We start from the raw sequence: 20,825 nt of genomic DNA, 5'->3' as shown, positions 1-20,825 counted from the left end.
TCGGTTGATTTATCGAAAAAGTTAGTTAGAGAGAGAAAGATAAATCTTAAGGGGAGAAAAATAAAAAGTTATTGGAGGTTATTTTTGCTATTTTAAAATTTTGAGACTCTTGTAGAAATGTTTTTAAGAAGGGGGAGCTCCACATCAATTTCCCAAAACTGAGACTAAGGATCTTTTCCGAAAATTTACCTTTGATCAAGTTATTAAAAATATTTTAAGTATTTTTTTAAAAAATAATATAAGAAGAGTTTGAAGAAAGTTCTAAAGACGGTAGTTTAGTTTAAGAACAAAGAAGCGAACCGCAGACGGCTTCAGTCTTCCTCGCCTTCTTCTCTTCCGGTCTAGATCTCCCAAAGGTGGCTGCTGTGCTGGCGGCGACCATGGCGAGGGGCGCGCGGCACCCCCGGAAGCTTCCCGGCCGCAGATCCTCCCCGTTCACGCTGATCCTGGCAGCTCTCCTGACCGCGTCGGTGGTCCTCCTGATGCTCCTCGCCCTCGGGATCTTCTCGCTTCCCGTGAACTCCGACGGCCCACCCAAGCTAGACCACCGCCCCCATCGATCTATCCGCGAGATGTGCGTTCTTTTTCACTCCCGACCTGATCTGTTGACGCTTCGCCCTGGATCTGCGGTCTCTTTCCGTCAGCATTGATTGCGTTTTCGGGTTTTGTAGGAGGGATGGGATGGGGGAGAGGGGGGATCAGTGGACGGAGGTGCTCTCGTGGGAGCCCAGGGCGTTTATATATCACAACTTTCTGGTTGGTATATTTCATCCGCTGCTTTTCTCCGTTCATGTTGATTCCCGTCTCTGCTCCTAGATTTCCTGAAATGCGTGTTAGAAAACTGTTGAAAGGTACCAATTTTAGTTGTCATTCCAAACCTAAAAAGCAATGCGCTCTGTTTTAATTTTTGGGGAGAAATTAAAATGGCAGTAATTCTAAAAACTAGCTTCATTTATAGATCCGATAAATGTGAAAATTCCACTATTTATCACCTCTCTCTTTGTGGCGACTCTCCTGATCTAGGCTTTACATTAATGAATTATGATCACATATTTATGTCCTGTCAAATTCTCTGGCCTGATGCAAGATTGCCGAGCGAACTAGGTTACCGACGGCTTCTTTCTAATATATCTCAATCTTGCACATCATGATCAGTGGGAATGCTCGCAAAGTCCTTCGATATCATGGTCAACTGGTTGTGCATTGACCTTAAGATTACTTCTCAGTCAAAGGATACCAAAACCATATTTGTCAACCCCTCTACAAGGAATCCACCGGTAGAAGGTCATTTGCCACCGAGGAACTCGCTCACATCTCTGTTAAGATTACCTGCTAAATTAGTCTTGAAAGGTGTTTTCCAACTTTCTCTTGTGATGATACACTTCAGACTGACCTGCTACATCTGTTCTTGCAGTTGTTATCATTCTTTGATTTTTCACATATCACATTTTCTGCCTTCGACACCATCAAGTTTTCTATATGTTGTTGTCCTAAGGTCTAGACATGATTTTACCATACCATGAACAGTTGGTTGGTTCCTTGTTGAAAAAAAAAAGATTTTATTCTACATGTAGATACATATACTGGTCCTGGGTGGGAGTTTGTTGAATGCTGTCCATGTTGCATACCTTTGCATCGGTCATAGCATCAAATCTTCCATATTTGACATACCCTCATTCTTTTTTATCTTTTTTACAGCTTTGTGTAAGTTTGCTTGATTTATATAAAACTTTCCAATACGGCGGACTCCTAGATGTTTTACACATTGTTTCTTTACCCTCACTCTTGATCCTTCTCATATGGTGACCTGGGAAAACCAGATATAAGCGTGTGATTCTAGGTCTAAAAGTTCTTTTTTATCTTGTTATTCTTGCTTTGGTGACCTCAAATTATCTTTTAAAAGCTGTCTGATTATGCAAGTAATACCTTTAGCAAGGTTCGCCAATGATATTCTGTTGGAAGTGATGGGCTCTGGTATTGTGTTCATTTTTATTAGTCCAAGAAAGAATGTGAATACCTGATTGAATTGGCAAAGCCTCACATGGAGAAGTCAACAGTTGTCGATACTGCTACTGGTCAGAGTAAAGACAGCAGGTTTGCATTTCGCAGGCTCGAATTTTATCAGACATTGTCTCCTTGTTATACATCTTCAATCATACTAATTTCTTTTCAGGGTACGGACAAGTTCAGGCATGTTTCTTAGAAGAGGACAAGACAAAATTATCCGAACGATTGAGAAAAGGATAGCCGATTATACCTTCATACCTGTAGGTGTGTATTCAGTATATTATACAAACTGAAAAACTTCGTCTGTGGGTACTATAAAAGCAAGTCTTTTACTTGATATGCCATTCCATGGTTTTTGTGATCATCTTTAATCAAAATGATCCTATGAACGAAAGGGAAGCCCAATGCACATTGACTCCTGCCATTGTAGGGCCTGAGGAGCATTGTAATTTGCAAGTCTTGGGTTAGATTATCTGTGAATTGAGTTGCTTAGTATGAAACATCGTGGTACTTCTAATATACATTTGTTCCTTTTTAAAGTGAGAAATCGTCTGGTTCATGTCATCTTAACAGACATATTTGATTTCTCATGGTCTATCTTTTGTAGTAAGCATGAATTTTTCTCTGTAAGAAATGTTATTTTGACTGTTGCTTTCAATTTATATGTAATTTGTGTGTGCTGACTAGATATGATATGTAGTCGCAATGCTTGTACTTCTCATTTTATAGTGAGATGCCACGACTGCAATCTGCAATTGTGTAGTACTGGATTTTAAACATCATCAATCTATTTTGATAATATTTTATTGTAGGGCATTTGTTTGATTCACTCTTGGAATATTCTAACATTTATTCAGTGAAAAACAATGCCAAATTCAAAAAGTATACAATTGGCTGACTTTTACAGTGATAGAAGTAGTATGTTCCAGCACCTTAGTAAATAGACAGTTCATCATCATGCCACTAATTTTCTAACCAATATAAATTATACATCTCTATCGTAGTATTAGTTTCTTTTGAAGTAGCATTTGCCTTAGGTGTTAGTTTTTACTTTTTTTCTTATCTTTCACCTAGAATTTGGCTTTATGTTCTTATAGAAAATGGTGAGGGACTTCAGGTTCTCCATTATGAAGTTGGTCAGAAATATGAACCGCACTTTGACTACTTCCTCGACGAATTCAACACCAAGAATGGGGGTCAGCGAATTGCTACCCTACTTATGTATCTGTAAGAATCACACCCTATATTATACTCAGAGGCCAATAACATTGTCAGTAAATGATACAGTTTGTAAAAAAAAGTTCTAACATCTTTTCTCTTTTTTTGTAACCATTTCTGTTCCTCAGTTCTGATGTTGAGGAAGGTGGTGAAACTGTATTTCCTTCTGCCAAAGTAAATAGTAGCTCTTTGCCAGGGTATAATGAGCTATCAGACTGTGCAAAGAAGGGTATTTCTGTGAAACCTAAGATGGGAGATGCATTACTCTTTTGGAGCATGAGGCCAGATGCCACATTGGATCCATCTAGTTTGCACGGTGAGTTGTTAAGTGTTTGACCAGCTAAATCATGTTTAGATTTTGGAACTGTTTCACTTCAGAGATTCATCCACAATCTTCTTACAGACTGTTCTAGCTGTCTGCAGCCAAGTTGAACTTACCAGCTTTGTTACTGAGATGGTAATTGTGTTGTTAAACTTATTGCAGCTGGATGTCCTGTTATCAACGGAAATAAGTGGTCGTCTACAAAATGGATGCGTATCCATGAGTATAGAGCTTAGTTCAAAATAAAGAAGGTACTCTGCTGCTTGAACCTACTTGTGTCTCGAGAAATTTTAGGGTAGCCTCCTGAAAGTTGAGAAATATTACCTTTTTACCTGCATAAGAAAAAGATGAGCTTCTTGTGGATGCTATGTAATTTCACATAATGTCAAAGTGTTTGTTGTTTTCTGTTGTTTGACCCAACATAAGTCCTCGGACGAAATGATTTTGTGGTCCTCATATTTTCTGACTATAATGAATCACAAATCCACTAATTGAATATTAGTATTCTGATGGTATATTTTTTCATGTCCAATTAGATGTACTTGTACTCATCCCATCTATTTGGAGCTCTTCATTTAAAGGCATTCTTGGTTCTTGGTTGTTTAATTGGATAATGGACCTAAATGCGCATTGTGGAGATGCATGCAGTTAAGTTGACATTTCCAGTTGAATCATTGGAGATATTTATATAACACCACTTAGAAGCAAATGGTTTTGGAATTTGTGACATGATTTCCCGAAATTATTGCTATGAAATGCCAGGCAAACACGGGTTGCTTTTTCAATGTTGTGGTGTCAGTTTACTTGCATGTAAAAAACTCTGTTTTGGGGAAATTCAAAGTCAAGAAGCTGCATATTTGAAGTAATTAATTGGACTTGTGGATAACTATCGATGAATTTTATTAGCATTTGGTGAATTTTATTCTTGCCATCCTCTGTGTTATAAAGTAATAATTTTTTATCCCCGTTTAACATTTCCACCTGATGATCTCTGAACTGTTTCTCCTTCGCTTTCCATCCTCTGTGCTATAGAAGCAATCATTTTTTTTATCTCTGTTTGACATTTCCACCCCATGATCTCTAAACAGTTTATCCTTGGCGTTCTTGTTCTTCATCATTCAAAGACTTCATAGAAACTAAATCAAAATTTCCCCTTTTTGATGCAATCAGGTTTATCAACTATTTGTAGCTCACCTGATTGTTGTTGAGGTGCATTTTCACCGACACTAAAGCTGGGTTCATGGCTTCTGGTTATTCCTAGCTTGTTGATTAGTCATCATACTCTTTGACATGCCACTGTGTAAGAAAATTGTTGTGGCACTAGAAGAGTTGAAGGTAAATCTAGATGACCCTATTTATCTAATTCATGATAATTTTTGGTTTGTGATTACTTGAGTTTGCAGTGGCTGTCCTTTTATCCTTATATATATATTTATATATATTCCATCTTTACTAACAAAGCCTAATCTCCTGACTTTTCATTCTAATAGACGACCTATTATTATTTATGATTTTTCTATTTCATATTTAACTAAAGTCGAGATCAGAATGATGTCTGAGCTTCGCTCATTATAATATTTATGAGATTAGAGAGTTAAATAATAGTGCACTAACCAACATGTTAGTTTGTTTATAGACATTGCATCTCTTCTTGTTTTTATATGATTAATCCAACAAAAGTGCATGATAAAGCTCCACGATACTAATTCTGCTAAAATAGCATGATTTGATCCATGTTTGGGAACTGAGTTTTCTCAAAATTTGTAGGTCCAGGATTGTCCAATCCAACTTATAAGAAACTTCTCCTGAACATCGGAAACTTCTTCAATTTTCATATACATTATGAAAAAAAGGTTATGTATTTTTTATTAATAAAAATTAAATGAGTTTTGTTCTCATGCAAAATCTTCTCCTCATAGTGTAAATTGTTATTATAAATGTTTAATTATATATTTTCCTCAAATGTTTAATATAAACAATTAGCCTTTTGGTTCTCCCCTTTCGAGGCACGTGTTCTTTAAATAATAAATTTGTTGACAATGAAATTTGATCTTTCGTGCCAAGTGTCATCCTATTCGCGCATGATTTCGTCTCCTTCCCCCTGAAGGGCAAACTGGTCATTTCGAAACAGCATAAAATTGCAGTCAAACCATCGCCAAACGACCTTCCTCTTCGACCGATCTCGCAGGAGAAGAGACAATAACAACCCATATCAAGTAAACGGAGGAGGTAGAGAAAGGGGAAGAGAGAGCGCCATCGGAGAGATGTCGTCCGAGTTCGACACCGAGTTCAGCAACGGCGGCGTGCAGGAGGAGGCGGCCGTGGCGCCCGCGTCCGCCACCGCCCGCCCCTTCGACGACGGGTACCTCGGCTACGACCCCCGCCTCCCCTCCCAGCGCTACGACGCGTACTCCTCCTTCGCCGCTGGCGAACACGCCAAGGACCCAGCCAGCGACGACATGTTCCCCGGCGCCGCCTCCGCCGACCGCGGAGGAGGGTACGGGTTCCAGCCGGAGGACGTCCCCATCCACCATGACGGCGGCGGGAGCATGTCGGCCTCGCCGGAGGGTTACGGTTTTTCGTCCTCGCCCTCGCCGTTCGTGATGCCGGAGGCTGACGAAGTGGCCAACGGGGGGGAGGAGAACGGCGAGATCTTCACCACGGACGGGCCGCTCCTTCCTGAACCGGATCAGATGCGGGAGGAGGGTTTCCTCCTCCGCGAGTGGCGCCGGTGAGCCTCTGGTCTTTTAGATCGAAGCTTCATTCTATTGCCTATGTTCTAATTGCGTTGACTTAGTTGTTTCATGAAATTGGGGTTACTGGAAGTTATTTTAGAATGATAGATCTAATTGCATGATGCTATACATGCTTATAGGTTCTCTTCTAGTTTGATTGCTTGGTTCTCTTTGGTGCATTGATCTCTGCTTATTTAATTCCCTTATTTAAGGTCAGATATCTTTCTGATTAATAATTATATATTCGCGTCAATTCGAGATAAAGGTTTCTTCTTGTTATAGTCGTTGTGATCTGAAGTTTGATTGAACTACTTTTTATTTTTTCAGCCAGGGTTAGTCTTTTCAATTGGATTTTAATTCAGACAATTTTTCTACAATCATTCTCACCAAATTGTCTTTGGATCTGTTTCTTTTATTGGTTTTATCAATGTGAGGAATCGCTACTATTTTTCTGTTTTCAAACTTTGTACCAAATTTATCAGTTTTTTCCAAGTTCTGAGATTCTTTTCATTGATAAATACGACAACATGATGTACTGTCCCATTTAATTATGACCAGCTACATGGATCTTCTGCCAGTATCGAGTTTTATCTAGAGCAAATTAGACCTTTACTATTATAGTATGGTACTTGAAAATATATATTCTGATTTGTCATCTTTTGTAAGCTTCCCATCTTTTCTCTTTTCCAATCGTGTGCCACATACTGTCCTTGTCCAAAATCTGTTAAAAGGAATAGGAACTTCGCATAATTTTCAAAATCCAAGCTTTAGGCTCTCTTCAGATCACCTTAGGGTCCAAAAGTCCTTTTGGTCCGAAAGGATTCTGGATAAGGCCTGGTCTTGAAACCGAAAAGAACTTGTTGTTGCATTTAATTCTGTTCTCAATCTTCTCCTGAAAATAGAAAAAAGCTATGTTCTCAATGTTGAATTTTGACTACTTCAAACTGAGTCCGAAGATGCTTTATTTTTTTAGACAACCTTTTCTACCAATCCTCAATTGCAACCATGACAATCTTTCTTTCTGTAAATTGCAGCTTTCATCATGTAGACATGATGTCTTATCTGACACGCCTAACCAGGATTCTGCTTACTGGATTTTTCTTGTAAATATAACAAGGAACATACTTGTGACTAATAAGATTTTACATTGCTTATTATTCTTTATGTGCCTACCTGCCATAAAGGGTTGGTAGAGCTGGCAAAGCTCTTCATGATCTTTTGCTTTCCCCTTTTGAGGTGTCAGTGGGCATCTCCTAGATGGTTTAAGGTGCTTTCTGGCTGTGCTTGCTGTTATCAGTTCTATTAGATGGTTTAAGGTGTTCAGTGTCAGTGGAAGTCTCTTAGATGCTTCCTAATAGTTGGACAGACATATCTGACTTCTCTAGCTGTTTCTAATCTAACTATATTGCTATTCTGTTAGACATCCATAATAAAGATTTTTTTCGCTTAAAGATCATACAAATAAATGGTTTAAGATGTATTTTCTTTTCTGTTGATAGGTCACGTTTCACTTAGAAACTTCACAACAATGTATAATCTTTACCTTTTGGACCTTACTTTTCTGTTTGTTTGTCTGCTGACCTTTCTGACGACATTACTGCAACCACTAATTTTGACTGACATATATTGTTGTAAACTAGTCAATTCTGAATTCTTGCATATGTATTGCTTGTTGTCAAACATGATTCATTTTTTCATGATTTCCATGCATGCGTTTTGTCAGGACTATCAAGTTAAATTGTTAAAATAACCCTCTAAGGTTAACATAACTGGTTTAGGATAACTTAATGTGGTTATTTTCATATCGAAACGAACATGCTCTAGAAGTTCTTGAGAATGGTCTTCGATGCATACTCTTAATACTCTATTTTAGAATTCTTGATGCTGTTGTTTCAAGTTGTTTCGGTAATATGTCAAACATGCAGCCAAAATGCCATTGAACTTGAGGAGAAAGAGAGAAAGGAAAAAGAGCGTAGAAACGAGATTATCGCTGAAGCTGAAGAATACAAACGAGCTTTTTATGAGAAAAGGAAATTGAACTGTGAAACAAACAAGACACAGAACAGAGAAAGAGAAAAGGTTAAAATAATTCTTCTTGCACCTTTTGGTCCCTCTATTTAGTTGCTTTTTAAGATTTGCTATATTTATGATCGGAAGTCCTCTAAGCAGTTTTCTTTTGTCTGTGATCAGCTATATCTAGCCAACCAGGAGAAGTTCCATGCAAATGTAGATAAACAATACTGGAAAGCAATTGCAGAGCTTATCCCTCATGAGATAGCCAACATTGAGAAGAGGAGAGGGAAGAAAGAGCAGGAGAAGAAACCTTCAATCGCTGTTATCCAGGGTCCTAAGCCTGGGAAGCCCACCGATATCTCTAGGATGCGCCAGATATTGGTCAAGTTGAAACATACTCCCCCACCACACATGAAACCTCCACCACCACCTGCACCAGAACCAGCCAAAGGTGCCAAAGTTGGTGCTACTGCTACAGGCAAACAGCCCGCTTCACCAGCTAAGCATGCCAAAGATGGTGGTGGTGGTACTGCTGCTGTAGAAAAACAGCTAGCAACACCAGCGGAGGATGCCAAAGCTAATGGCACTACTGGCTCACCAAAGGGAGAAAACCCCCAGGTAGAAGAGCAAGCAGACAAGGCACCGGAGCCATCATCTGATGCTTGATTCCACAGCACTTTGTTGAGTTTTACTTATCTGGCTCGAACAGTTGACTTGATTCATTCTCTAAAATAAAGTATCGAGGTTCAATCTGGTTGTAGGAGTACTTTGATTCGGTATGGTAGTCCATCTTTTATTGAGTTGGGCATGGAAATTGCTTAGCAGCACAACAATCCTTTTCTTTGAAGTTTTGTGATAATTTTGGTCTATTGGACATGTTGGTCTCAGTAAAATGCTTCGACTTTTGATTATTAACTCCTGTGCCTAATACTGAGGGCATCTTCTGTGATCTTTTGTTTGTTGAGTTCCATTGTCAGTTGTACTGTGATGAAGTGTTTTATCTGATAAAATGAGAGCCTCCTGCACAAAAGCTGCATCTTATGATCAGCAGCAGTTAAATATACTCGAAGCTAACTTTTTGCAACTTTCTGCAGGTTAAAATGCCAGACGAAATCAAATTTATCCAACAAGGCTGGAATCACTTGCTTTTATTTGGTCCTAGCAGAAAGAGATTGTTTGATCTAGAGATGTGTCCAAGATTCCGAGAAACAAGTTTGTCCAACATACCTATACAAAAGTTGTTTGCTATTATATTTATAGAATTTACAGCTTCCAAATTGCTTAAAGATGCTATGATCAAGGAGATTTTATGAGTTATGTAACAGATACAAAATAATGGAGTATTAACAAGTTCTTAAATTTTGATCTAGAGCTGGACCTGCGTGCTTAAAGACATCGCCACTGGCACATTTCTGGCTACTACGTCTCCCTGTTTCTTTCCTACTCTTTCCCCCCCCCCTTCTTCAACAGCCATTATTTTGTCTGTCACCCGTCAACATGAAGAAGCCTTCATGGCTTCAAAGAACAGAGGCTAACTAATAGCATGGATGACTCGCGACTTCTGCATGAACATGCCAATATGCCGTTTTTTAACAGCTTAAACATTCAAGAACAATGATAACTTAATCAAAATCTTTATCGTATTATCAGAAGAGCTAGTTGTGAATTCAAATTCTCTCTATCCTTTCTTTTTTTATTTCACCAATATTTTCTGTTTAATTGATTTGCAAAATACATTTAGGTTCAGTTTCATGTTTCAATTCTAATCCGATTGAGCTTAATATACATCATATATATATAACAACTTCAAAATTTTAGGATGAATAATAATTCGTTCAAAATCTGTATCAACTGTCGGTAATGGAAGAAACCTTTATTACATTCAACGACACAGTCAAACTGGTAGTATGCAGCGGTTGCCCCACAGTATTAACTTCCAGAAGGCCCACGCAGACCCTGTGTACTGACTCCACGAGGAACATAACTAGTTGCCCTCCGTTGACATTTTAATCCTCCAAATAATTACATGCATCAATCATTAAACATACACATATAATTACCGTCATCATCGGGTACAGAGACTGCTGTAGAGTTTGACCCACTAAAAACAGCAGCTGACCGGCCAATTCGCTCGCGTCGAGTTGTTTGTCCGTTTGATTGGACACCAACGGTCCGTTGCGCACGCCATCTCTGCCGTCCGTTATAGCCCCGAGTGTCGGCAGATCCCATGAGCACGCCGCCGTTCCTTCCGTCTGGTCTCTCCCCGGTGGTGGTACTTTGCAAGTTTCGAACAAAAGTCATGGACATTCTCGTAAATTTTCGTTGCTACCGTATCCATGTCTCGACGTGTCGACCATCTCGGTCGTGCAGTTCCCCACTATTCCATGACGAAAATACCCTCTTTAACTGGCTAAATTTACAACCATAATCATTGCAAGACCACGAAACTTGCCCATCATTATTTGTTAATTCCCATCGGATTTCTTTAAAAATGTGATGTGTTTTCAATAAAAATTGGCTATCAACAATATTGTAAAGACAAATATGAACACCGTGCAATGACATATTTGTATATATATATATATATATATATATATATATATATATATATATAAAAGATTTCTGACGAAACATCATCTTCAAGATTGCGATAGGCACGTGTTGCACCCACCATTTGGTGATAGGGAAATTAAATAAATAAAAAGGTTGATATAAGGAATTAAGAGCCGACATATCCTCCGTCATACCTCCTTGGATTCGATAAGCCCACTATAATGGAAATTAATAAGAAAAGCTCGGTAAGAATTGACCCTTCAACTAACTAACGGAACCAAATTGTTTCCTGGTTTATAACGGTCGAGCCACTGTCGGCACACCGAGTGAGCCGCATACGTGCCCGGGTCAATCTCGTAATTACGCGACGTGGGAGTGCACATGGAGGAGCACAACATGACGGGCCCCGCGTCGGATCGACTCTGGTCCCGTCCATGTCGTCATTGGCAGCAACCCAAAATTACTCCCCCTCTGCAGTGGGACTTGCTGAGCTTGTCTCCCTCGCCCCCGCCTCTCTCTCTCTCTCTCTCTGGAGATCCAAGTACTGTTTGTTGCCAGTAGTTTGGGGCGTTAAGCATGAGCAATATTTTATGGGGTGGTGAGAGGTGGGTTTGTTGGTCTATATAAGTGAGGCAAACTGCAGTGGCCGTTTGCACATCGAGATCCGGACACTGGAGCTGATACTTGGCCTCCTGGAAGCCTAAAAGCGAGGAGAGAAGCTCACGATGACTTCTTCCTCCTCCTCCAGCTGCGGCTTCTTTTTGTTCTTGTTTTGCTTCTTCTTCTTCTTCTTCTTCGACGCCGGCGAGGCGTTTGCGGTTTTCGACCCGCATTGGCACCCGGCGACTGCCACGTGGTACGGCAGCGCCGAGGGCGACGGCAGCGACGGTGAGCTCTCGCCCTTCCCTACCTCTTCGCCTTCCCCTCGCCACCATTAGATTAAGATCGGACGGGCGCGCACGTGAGCTTGCGTTTCTAGCCGTTGGCGGCTTCGTAGCCGTTGGGTGTTCACCCCGCTTGCTCGCGGGTCCCGCTTGACTCTGGCTGCGTGGCAAGAGCGGTGTGGTGGATGAAGGCGTTGCGTGTGTAGGGCGACGACGGTATCTCATCGTGTTGGCCGTCGCCCTCCTTTGGTGCTAATTTGGCCGCCTCCGTGCTGTGATGGAAATAAAGCTTTGGTGATGGTTCGTGGATGGCAGGTGGGGCGTGCGGGTACGGGACGCTGGTGGACGTGAAGCCGCTGCGGGCGCGGGTGGGGGCGGTGAGCCCGGTGCTGTTCAAGGGCGGCGAGGGCTGCGGCGCCTGCTACAAGGTGCGGTGCCTCGACCCCGCCATCTGCTCCCGCCGCGCCGTCACCGTCATCGTCACCGACGAGTGTCCCGGCGGGTACTGCGCCTCCGGCCACACGCATTTCGACCTCAGCGGCGCTGCTTTCGGCCGCATGGCCGTCGCGGGCGAGGCCGGCCAGCTGCGCGACCGTGGCGAGATCTCCGTCATATTCCGCAGGTAAGCTAAGCATCGAAACATCGATGACGACAACCCCGTTTACCACATTTATGTGCAAATGTCGACATTTTCGTGCAAAAGACGACATTTTCGGACGCCCCTTATTTTGTTCATCATACAAGACAGGGAACTGCTTTTGGCATTTTTATGCAATTGTTTGTTGTCTCATATATGTGTGAGTGTGACTTGAGCATATTAGATCGGTGGCTATCGAGATTCCTGACAATTTTCTTAGTCATGCACATAGTAATCACCAAATTTATGAGAAATCTTTTACTGGTGAACTCAAATTAAACTTAAAAAAGTTACCGCAGAGTGAGATAGAGAGCATAAGATTTGATCTGGAACATGAAAAAAGATTGCTGAATGATGTTGCTCCTTGTAGAACTGAATACTTGCACTAATTAGTCCTTATTGCTAAAACCGGCTCCTAAAATTGGATCATAAGTCGGTGTTGTGGGATCATCAGATAGAGAAGGTTGTGTTAATTCTGTTTGATGAATGGGATCAGAAGCTTTCCTTGATGCTCATCAGAGCAGTCTATGAAGCATGTGATTTTACTGTTTAGCTCTACCAATCTCTTGAATTTTCAGAGTAATTGCCAAATTAGCCTGGAAAAATCATAGAGCATCAGCCAAAGTCGAGGATTATATTGGAAATCCACCATCATGTGATTTAATTCTTACATTAGCAAATATAGTTGGATCAAAAATTTATCTTCGAATGTTGTATTTTTCAGGACTCCATGCAAGTACCCGGGAAAGAATATCGCGTTTCATGTAAACGAAGGTTCCACGAACTTTTGGCTCTCTCTTCTTGTGGAGTTTGAGGGTGACGATGGAGATATCGGATCCATGCATATAAAACAAGTACAATTTCCTACCTTATATCTGCTTTATGTTCTTATCTAAGTTGTAGTTTGACGCTTCTCCTACATGAACCGGCACAGATGGAAATGATGCAGTTTGTTCCACAATCTGTTTGTAGCTAAAATGTTTAGGTGAAAGAACAGCTCTGCTCTAGGAGTTTTGCTGCAATTTATCCTCCTCTTTTTATGGTTGTAAAAGTAACATTTATCTAAACAATAAAGCCCAAACAAATGTCCCAGTGTCTGGTTTGCCTGTCTGCCACAAGTTGGTCTGCCTATTTATCATCTTTGAAGAAAATAGGAGTTGTGTTGACCGGGCAAATCCAATCCATCATCAGTAGCTCATAAGTTGTAGTTTTATTTATGAAGATAAGATTTCATCAAGGATTCTGCTATTTGTCTGACATGACTGTAGATCTTGCAGTGATGAATGGTTGTCGTTGTCTTAGAGGAGAGTGATAAGTATAATAATGCTAAGAATCTTAGAAGAACTTTCTTGTTGTTAGTGTTGTGGGCCAAAACCTGATTGATGAATGCACTCACAACTTTAAGACAAGAATTGATGCAACTAAAGCTCTTTATTCTTCCCCTCTTTGGAGCTAAAGTTGCAGGTAGCACTCTTGATCCCACTTTTTAGGATTCATATTTCTCGGTCACCGATTCCTCATTACATTGGAAGGTTGGAAAGGCTCCTCCCTGTCCGGTCAAGAACTGATCCATTTCTTTTGCAGTTAAGTGCATATTTCTCTTGCAGGCAAATTCCATGAAGTGGCTAGAGATGAAGCACGTGTGGGGAGCGAGTTGGTGCATCATTGGGGGGCCTCTGCAGGGGCCATTCTCAGTGAAGCTCACCACATTGACCACCCAAAGGACCCTCTCAGCCCGGGACGTGATTCCAAGAAACTGGTCTCCCAAGGCCACCTACACCTCTCGCCTTAACTTCCTTTGATCGAAGAAGAAGAAGAAGGTACGCCATCAATGAATGGCAGAAGAAGAATAAAACCTTGAGAACAAGCCTGGTACATGTGTTCCCGCAGGAAATGCAAAGGCGATCCGGCGGGCTATGGAAGTGTGTCTGAAGTAAGCTGTGTGGGTGTGTAAATGTTGTGGAGCCATGGGGGCTCAGCAATGTGCGTCCCTTTGTAGCCCTCTCCGAAGGGGAGAGAGAGCGAGCGTCGTCCTGTTTCAGTGGCTTGTCACCTTGGAACTCTCTTTTTACGGATTCTTTCACTGTTGGTGGTTGGTGTAAAACCGGGTCGTCTTCGTCATGGCTGGTGGCTATTGCGCCTGTGACCTGCTTTCGCGGACGGGGGAGTCACATGGCTGGTGTTAGATTCTTTTGCTGTGTTGACGCTGTGCTCCACCATGGACATGGCACATGGTGTATTTTTGGGAGCCAAGGGGCGTTGTTTGTGATGGGGTGGGGACGGATTGATGGCACATCTCGGGATGTCGAGACATCAATTCATTGGATGGAGAGGTGAAAGCTATGCTCCATCTCCATCTCTGATATGCTACCACAGCAACTTCTCGCACACTTTGATCATTACTTACAAAAGAGGAGTTATTTGTGATAAAAAAAAAATTCATCTTATATAAGACGAATTTCCGAAAAATCTTCTCAATTTAGACTTTTTCCACTTGTCATCCCTTTTTTATGTTTTCTATTAGTGCTTTCGAAAAAATGATATAATTTTATTTAAAAATACTAACTCCTGAGACTTTTTGACTGTTCAACTCGAGTTATTTTGAGATTAAAAAAAATGGGACAGTAATGGGAAAAATTTTATTAAAAAAAAAAATCCAAAACAAAGGATATTTCTTAAAATCAGTATACTTATAAATAAACTGAAAATAAAAAAAATGTAATTATGCAACCAAAAAAAAATAAAAAAGAGACGTGAGATATAATTATGTTTAAATCATAATTTTTGTAAAAATAAATAAAAATAATCAAGTGATCAAATTAGATGTTTAATGCTGGCCATCATTTTTATCCCAATAATAACAAACAACTGCCACAACTGCAACCGTCCGCTGGCCTCCTTTTCCGCTTCGCTGTTCCCACTCCCTTACGAACAGCAGTCGGCTGCTTCGCTGCTCCCTCGTCCTCGGCTCATCTGGCGATGCACCGATCCCTCGGCGACGAGAGGCGGTGCCTCCTCCTCTTCCTCTTCCTCCTCGTCTTCGCCCAGCCGCCCTCCTCGCCTCTCCCCGCGGAGATGAGGATCCTGGCGGCAGGAAGGAGATGCGGGTGGCGGCGGAGGAATCCTGGCGTCGTCGGGAATTGTAATTGGACCGCATGGTGCGCATGGGCCGAGTTTGATGGGCTTTCTGGCCTTTTAATGTCACCACTAAGCTCTTACACGGTCGGTGCCGGGTTGCACTCGAGTTTCATTTAGGTCGTGGATGATACACCAACGACTCGCGCGCCGCCGAAGCTGCTCGACGCACCCTTCTTCCCCCGGCTCCAGTGCGCTGCCTGCCCCCAGGCCTCCTCCTTGATCTCGCCGCCATCGCTGCCGCCGCCGTATCCTCCATCCTCCCGGAGCCTCCTCCTCCTCCTCCTCCTCCTCGATCTAGCCGCGGTATCCTCCGTCCTTCCAGAGCCTCCTCTGCCTGCTTTTCGGGTGCTCCTCAAACTCGTCTTTCCCCTTGTACCTCTCTATTTCTCTCTCTGGCCTTCGATCCTCTTCATTCTTTACCCTTTCGAACTTCTTGGTAAGTCGTGAGCTTTTGTGTTGTCTTGTTTTTCTGGCTTTTTGTGTTTGTTTTGGGGCAAATCTATGTCAAGTAACGGACGTGTGTGTGTTCGTAATAATGATGTTTGTATTTTTGCCTGTAAAATTTTCGTTATCCTCAAGTTTTTCTTTGGTAATGATTCTTGCACATTGGGTGTTTGTTTTTATGCCTTTTAAGATTATTATCTCCACTGTGGTATTCAATCTGTAACTTGCTCCTTAGTGTGATAGCATCGTTCGTGAAGCAAATGATGAGAAGGATAGCATTGCAAAAAGAACTTCTGCGTCAGCCTAGCTTGTGTGGGCTAATCTCCTCCAAACAAGTGCTGCCTCTCTTCTTCAGACACCAATCCTTTCGCACTGGTATCTGATTACTTTCTTTCTCCCCCTCAATTAGATAAACTTCTTCTGCACCTCCTTTCCTTTGTATCTCAATTCTGTTGGAGCGAGTTTGTCAATGTTTGTTGTATACTAATTATGTAAAATTTGCTTATAGTTCCTTATGAACCATTGTAATTTTTATGTATGCGATGGAATTGATATGTCATTGCTTTGGGAAGTATGTCGAACATATGGTATGCAAATCAAGTGTCTTCTTTTTTATCAGGGACATTAGTGGATGAGTGAGTTGAGGAGCCAATATCTCGTAGGTAGTGTTGCTAAGCCCCTTTGGTTGATCTTGTCATGGACTCAAGGTTAATTTGGATGCCAGCCAATGAGCCATCCCCAAGTATGTTGAAGTCATGGATGCTTTCCTCTCGAGTCACACTAAATGAGAGATGGGATGAGAAACTCATGCAGACGTCTAATTCATAATCTCAGAATTTAAACATTCTGACTCTGCTCCATAGTCCATATTGTTGAGCTGACAGCTTCAGTCAACAAGTCTAGTTGTCTGCAAAATTGAACCCTGCCCCATTAGGAGATCTGCATCATGCATAGCATCTTCTGTTGATTTCTGGTATTTTCTGCTATCACAGTTGATGAATTATAATTCATGCAAGTCCAATCAAAAGTCTCACTACTCAGTAATCCATTTTGTATGTACATCGTATATGATTTTGATCTCTAAAAATTTGGTTTGTAAGATACACCCATTTATCCATTGCTGCATGGTCAATATAAAAAATGTTACGTAATAGCAAACTATTATCTTAATCTTTCATCACTGTTATGGTGGCTAGAGCTCATGATCAGCTTTCCCCTTCAACCAAAAACTCCTACTTGAGTAGGTCATGGCAGCATTTGTATTGATAAATTTTTTGTGCATTCATTCTCTGCAGTTTTGTATTCTCGGCTGACAACTGCCGCAATGATAACAGCTTAGGATAGCACACGGCCATGGACTGAGTGTATTCTGATGAATTCTCATTTTAGAAGGCCGTAAATTTGTTGTCATGTGAATTGTAAAGATAACAACCTCTCAGCGAGATCCATTGTTTGGTAATTCTATATTTTGCAGGCACGAATCAATTACAAGAACCTGTTTGAAAATACATCCCTACTTTATTTCTGAAAAATGTTGTATTTTGTAATGCTCTTTCCGGCTGTGTTCTTGAAATTTTTATGGCCACCTATTAGATGTGCTTCTTTCACTTCCAAACTTACTTTTAGCTGTAATGTCTCAACTGTTTGGGTTGGCTATGTGGATCTTTTTTCTCTCTTGGGTTCTGGTAGGAAAACATCCTACTTAAACTAAAAGTAGTGAACTTTCTTTTTATTGTTTTAATAATATATTCTTATTTCTCCTTCTGTATTTTCTCACACCACTAATCCTATCCAATTTGCCTCATCTAACGAGGATATTTAGATGTCTCCTTCAAACATGTCATGCTTAGTTGTCTTTCCTCATTTTATCTTTTTCCAGAGCTGCACCTACTTGTTTGTGAATGGAAAACATTTCTTATTCACAAAATTTAGCCACTTCTAGATCCTAGGTGTTTTATCAAAAGAGACATTAACATGCTTTGTGTACATTTGGCAACATTTTAGCAGTCAATTTTATTTAAAACTTTGTTTGATCTTTTTTTCTATCAGTGTCTTATTTCTGTGTTAACGTTTACACTGTTGTTCTTTCTCTGGTCCAAACAGATAATGGTAATTCTGGCCGAAACAGTGATAATTCATTTGAGAGCTCAGATGACTTTGAACGACGCTTATTTGGTGATATAAGCAATAATGAAATAAATGATTCATTTTATCGCAAACTTGACAAACTTGAGAAGGCTCATGGAAGATCTGGCATTGGCTCCAAATTGAACAGTGATGATTCTCGAATCATAGATGGTATAAGTGATAGTTTTAATTCATTGTCAGATGGTATGGATGAAAAGTTGAAGGAAGCAGCTCGTACGTTTGTTTTTAGTGATGAGATACACGATGAAAATTATAAATTTAGACCAGATGTGACATTTTATCCTGGTATGACTTACACAACAAGGGTAAGAGGCATTCTAATTGCTAGCTTTTTTGCCTTTTCCCTTGGCAGTAAGTTTTTTATTTTTAGTTCTATGGTTGCTATCTTATGTATGACTATTTTTGTTTTTGTAGCAAGACAACAAATATCTAAATGAATGCTAATCATATAGTTCATATGTTATTTAGTACCCTAGATATATATTATTAGAGTCATATAGTTTTTCTTTTAAACTGTTATTATTACTTGTATGCTTTCATCCTCACTTTTTTCCTGTGGCTCCATTTAGGATCTTGATCTTACAAAACCTGGGGTTCAAAAGAGATTCAAAAGAAATGAGTTTGAGACAACCACACAAGAGGTTCTGAAGAAAGCTGATTTCAGGGTAGGCTCATAATACTTTTTGGCTTCTTCATATACTTAAAAATTTGCATTAATATCACATTGTAGTTTGCAACTTCATTGAGTCAGAACCTGACAATATGATTGACCTGCTTTCACTATCACTATAATACATTTTAAGTTCTAAATAATGTATTGGTGCATATGCGCATATCTTTATACCCAATAAATTTTCTATTGACTTTGTCTCTAACAGACTCTTCCTATTTTGAGGCTATATATGTTTCCATGGAGCAAATTGAACAGTTAAGATTTTGAATTGACGTAGGTACATCACTGTGCACTATTTTAGTAAAAAAAATGACTTCATACCCAGAGTTCTAGAGCCCTTAACCAAAGCTACACTGATATGTTTGTATTGATATTCTTAAACTCTGATTAGTTCAAGTTGTTCTATTAATATAGTAGCCTCCAATAGATATTTAGCATTTCTGCCGCCATTAGATATCTGTAATTTCAGCATATTATAACAGTGATAATGAAGCATTCTTGGAAATGTGGTCCCTATGTGTGATCTATCTACTCTGAGGTATCTGACATCTTTTTTTCTGGTTGATTTATCACAAACAGTAAAGTGCTCTTCTATTTGGAAGAGGTTGGATATGTTTGCATTGGAAATTCTGTCCTAGTTTATGAAAGTTTTTGGAGAGAAATTTCTTTCTGATTTTGTTTGTAGCACTGTGCAGCTGATCTCATCACTAATCTTTCTGTCTTTGGTTTTGAATGTCTTGGGTTTCTCTTAATTCTTTTTCTTCTAGAAATTAATTAAATTGGCCTTTTCTTATGTTGTTCTGACATCTGGGATGATCCAATGCAGAATGTGAGGTTCCTCTCAAATTTTCTGACTGAAGCAGGAATTATAATTAAAAGAAGCAAGGTCAAGATTGAATCCCACTCATATAATTTGCCATCGAGAATTTCAGAGAAATGATATGACCGTTCTTTCTATCACTTACCGTCATGGTTTCTCTGCAGACTCGTATCAGTGCCAAAGCTCAGAGGAAAGTTGCGAGGGAGATTAAAACTGCACGGGCTTTTGGACTAATGCCGTTCACTACCATGGGAACGAAGCCTTTTATCTTTGGGAGAAGTATGAAAGATGAAGCTGAGGATTACGAACACCAACATAACACCGCTAGCACTGCCACAGATCCTTAGGAGGAAAGCTGAGGTGGGCATTAAGCCAGCTAGGTTTAATTCAGGTGTATGGATCTTTTATCTTGACAACCAAGAGGCAGCAAAAGGGGTACCACAAAAAGGTGGCTGTTTACACTCATCAGTTATTTAGCTCAATAAATGTTACTGCCTGCTGTAGAAAGTTGTTCATCATGTTGCTTTAGGATCGACGTCTATTATTCTCATGATAACAGAGATCACAGCTCAGAGCAACGATTTGCTTTCCTCCACTGCATGGGCTTTCTCATTGATTGTTTGTGTAGTAGTCCTTTTGAGGATGATATCTTTGGTGTTTTTTTATGCGTAGAATGAAATCTGCTATTAAATTGAGTTTCCTTTTGCAAAATATAAATGAATATGTATTTTTTTTGAAATAAAGTAATAAATTAGGCGATAAGAAGTTCATACAAAGAAAAAAAAAGAAAGATTAGTTGTCTTGTAAAATTTGTTAAAATATGTGCAAAATAGTTTCGATGATGTTTTAGTCTACTACTTTCTAGATAATATCTCGAGTTAGGTTTATAAGTGACTGAGATTTGCATAAGTTGCGCGGTCAGAATTGACCTGAATAGATGTGAGAGATTGTTTTTAAAGGCATTGGAGGACCGCTCATGTTTTCGCCTTCGCCTTTGTGGGAGAAGTGGTATTGAAGGAACAGTAACCGGTGAGACCGATGTTGTTATCTTGATCAAAATATAACAATCATAAAAAGCGAGTGTAGGAATGTTGTGTTGGGTTGGGTTTGCAGAGAGAAGATCTTACCATTGCCCTCGGATTTTGCGTTGGATGCAAAGCTGTGATTGATTATGGATGTTTGTAATCATTATGGGACTTCCACGAGAGCCAAAGATAATTTGCCGACGACGAA

General features: G+C 40.3%; 4 protein-coding genes across 6 annotated transcripts; all 4 read left to right on the top strand.

The window, feature by feature from the left end:
* Positions 1-264: 264 nt before the first annotated feature.
* LOC135612528 (probable prolyl 4-hydroxylase 3) lies at positions 265-4,855 on the top strand. 3 transcript variants are annotated; one of them, XM_065108922.1, is made up of 8 exons: positions 265-574; positions 672-756; positions 1,997-2,094; positions 2,174-2,271; positions 3,105-3,234; positions 3,354-3,541; positions 3,710-3,798; positions 4,718-4,855. In XM_065108922.1, the coding sequence occupies exons 1-7, from the start codon at positions 381-383 to the stop codon at positions 3,781-3,783; spliced, it is 867 nt and encodes a 288-aa protein (XP_064964994.1). In that variant the 5' UTR covers positions 265-380; the 3' UTR covers positions 3,784-3,798; positions 4,718-4,855. The 3 variants fall into 3 exon arrangements, with proteins under 3 accessions (XP_064964994.1, XP_064964995.1, XP_064964993.1); XM_065108923.1 differs by lacking the exon at positions 4,718-4,855 and having other exon boundaries at positions 3,629-3,766; XM_065108921.1 differs by lacking the exon at positions 4,718-4,855 and having other exon boundaries at positions 266-574; positions 3,710-4,048.
* An 848-nt stretch (positions 4,856-5,703) lies between these two features.
* LOC103973277 (clathrin light chain 2) lies at positions 5,704-9,244 on the top strand. The gene is made up of 3 exons (XM_009387799.3): positions 5,704-6,278; positions 8,208-8,361; positions 8,473-9,244. Exons 1-3 carry the CDS (start codon positions 5,812-5,814, stop codon positions 8,959-8,961), a joined length of 1,110 nt encoding a protein of 369 aa, XP_009386074.2. The 5' UTR covers positions 5,704-5,811; the 3' UTR covers positions 8,962-9,244.
* A 2,095-nt stretch (positions 9,245-11,339) lies between these two features.
* LOC135612526 (expansin-B16-like) lies at positions 11,340-14,452 on the top strand. The gene is made up of 4 exons (XM_065108919.1): positions 11,340-11,736; positions 12,048-12,354; positions 13,094-13,223; positions 13,977-14,452. The coding sequence occupies exons 1-4, from the start codon at positions 11,574-11,576 to the stop codon at positions 14,169-14,171; spliced, it is 795 nt and encodes a 264-aa protein (XP_064964991.1). The 5' UTR covers positions 11,340-11,573; the 3' UTR covers positions 14,172-14,452.
* Positions 14,453-15,509: 1,057 nt separating this feature from the next.
* LOC135580737 (uncharacterized) lies at positions 15,510-20,287 on the top strand. Its single transcript, XM_065108917.1, has 7 exons — positions 15,510-15,527; positions 15,625-15,943; positions 16,195-16,326; positions 18,055-18,404; positions 18,669-18,764; positions 19,599-19,658; positions 19,757-20,287. The coding sequence occupies exons 1-7, from the start codon at positions 15,525-15,527 to the stop codon at positions 19,937-19,939; spliced, it is 1,143 nt and encodes a 380-aa protein (XP_064964989.1). The 5' UTR covers positions 15,510-15,524; the 3' UTR covers positions 19,940-20,287.
* Positions 20,288-20,825: the final 538 nt, after the last annotated feature.

This window comes from Musa acuminata, chromosome BXJ2-5 (assembly GCF_036884655.1).
Source record: "Musa acuminata AAA Group cultivar baxijiao chromosome BXJ2-5, Cavendish_Baxijiao_AAA, whole genome shotgun sequence".
NCBI lineage: Eukaryota > Viridiplantae > Streptophyta > Magnoliopsida > Zingiberales > Musaceae > Musa > Musa acuminata.
Note: the sequence above shows the minus strand (reverse complement) of the source record. Positions and strands in the feature narration are given on the sequence as shown.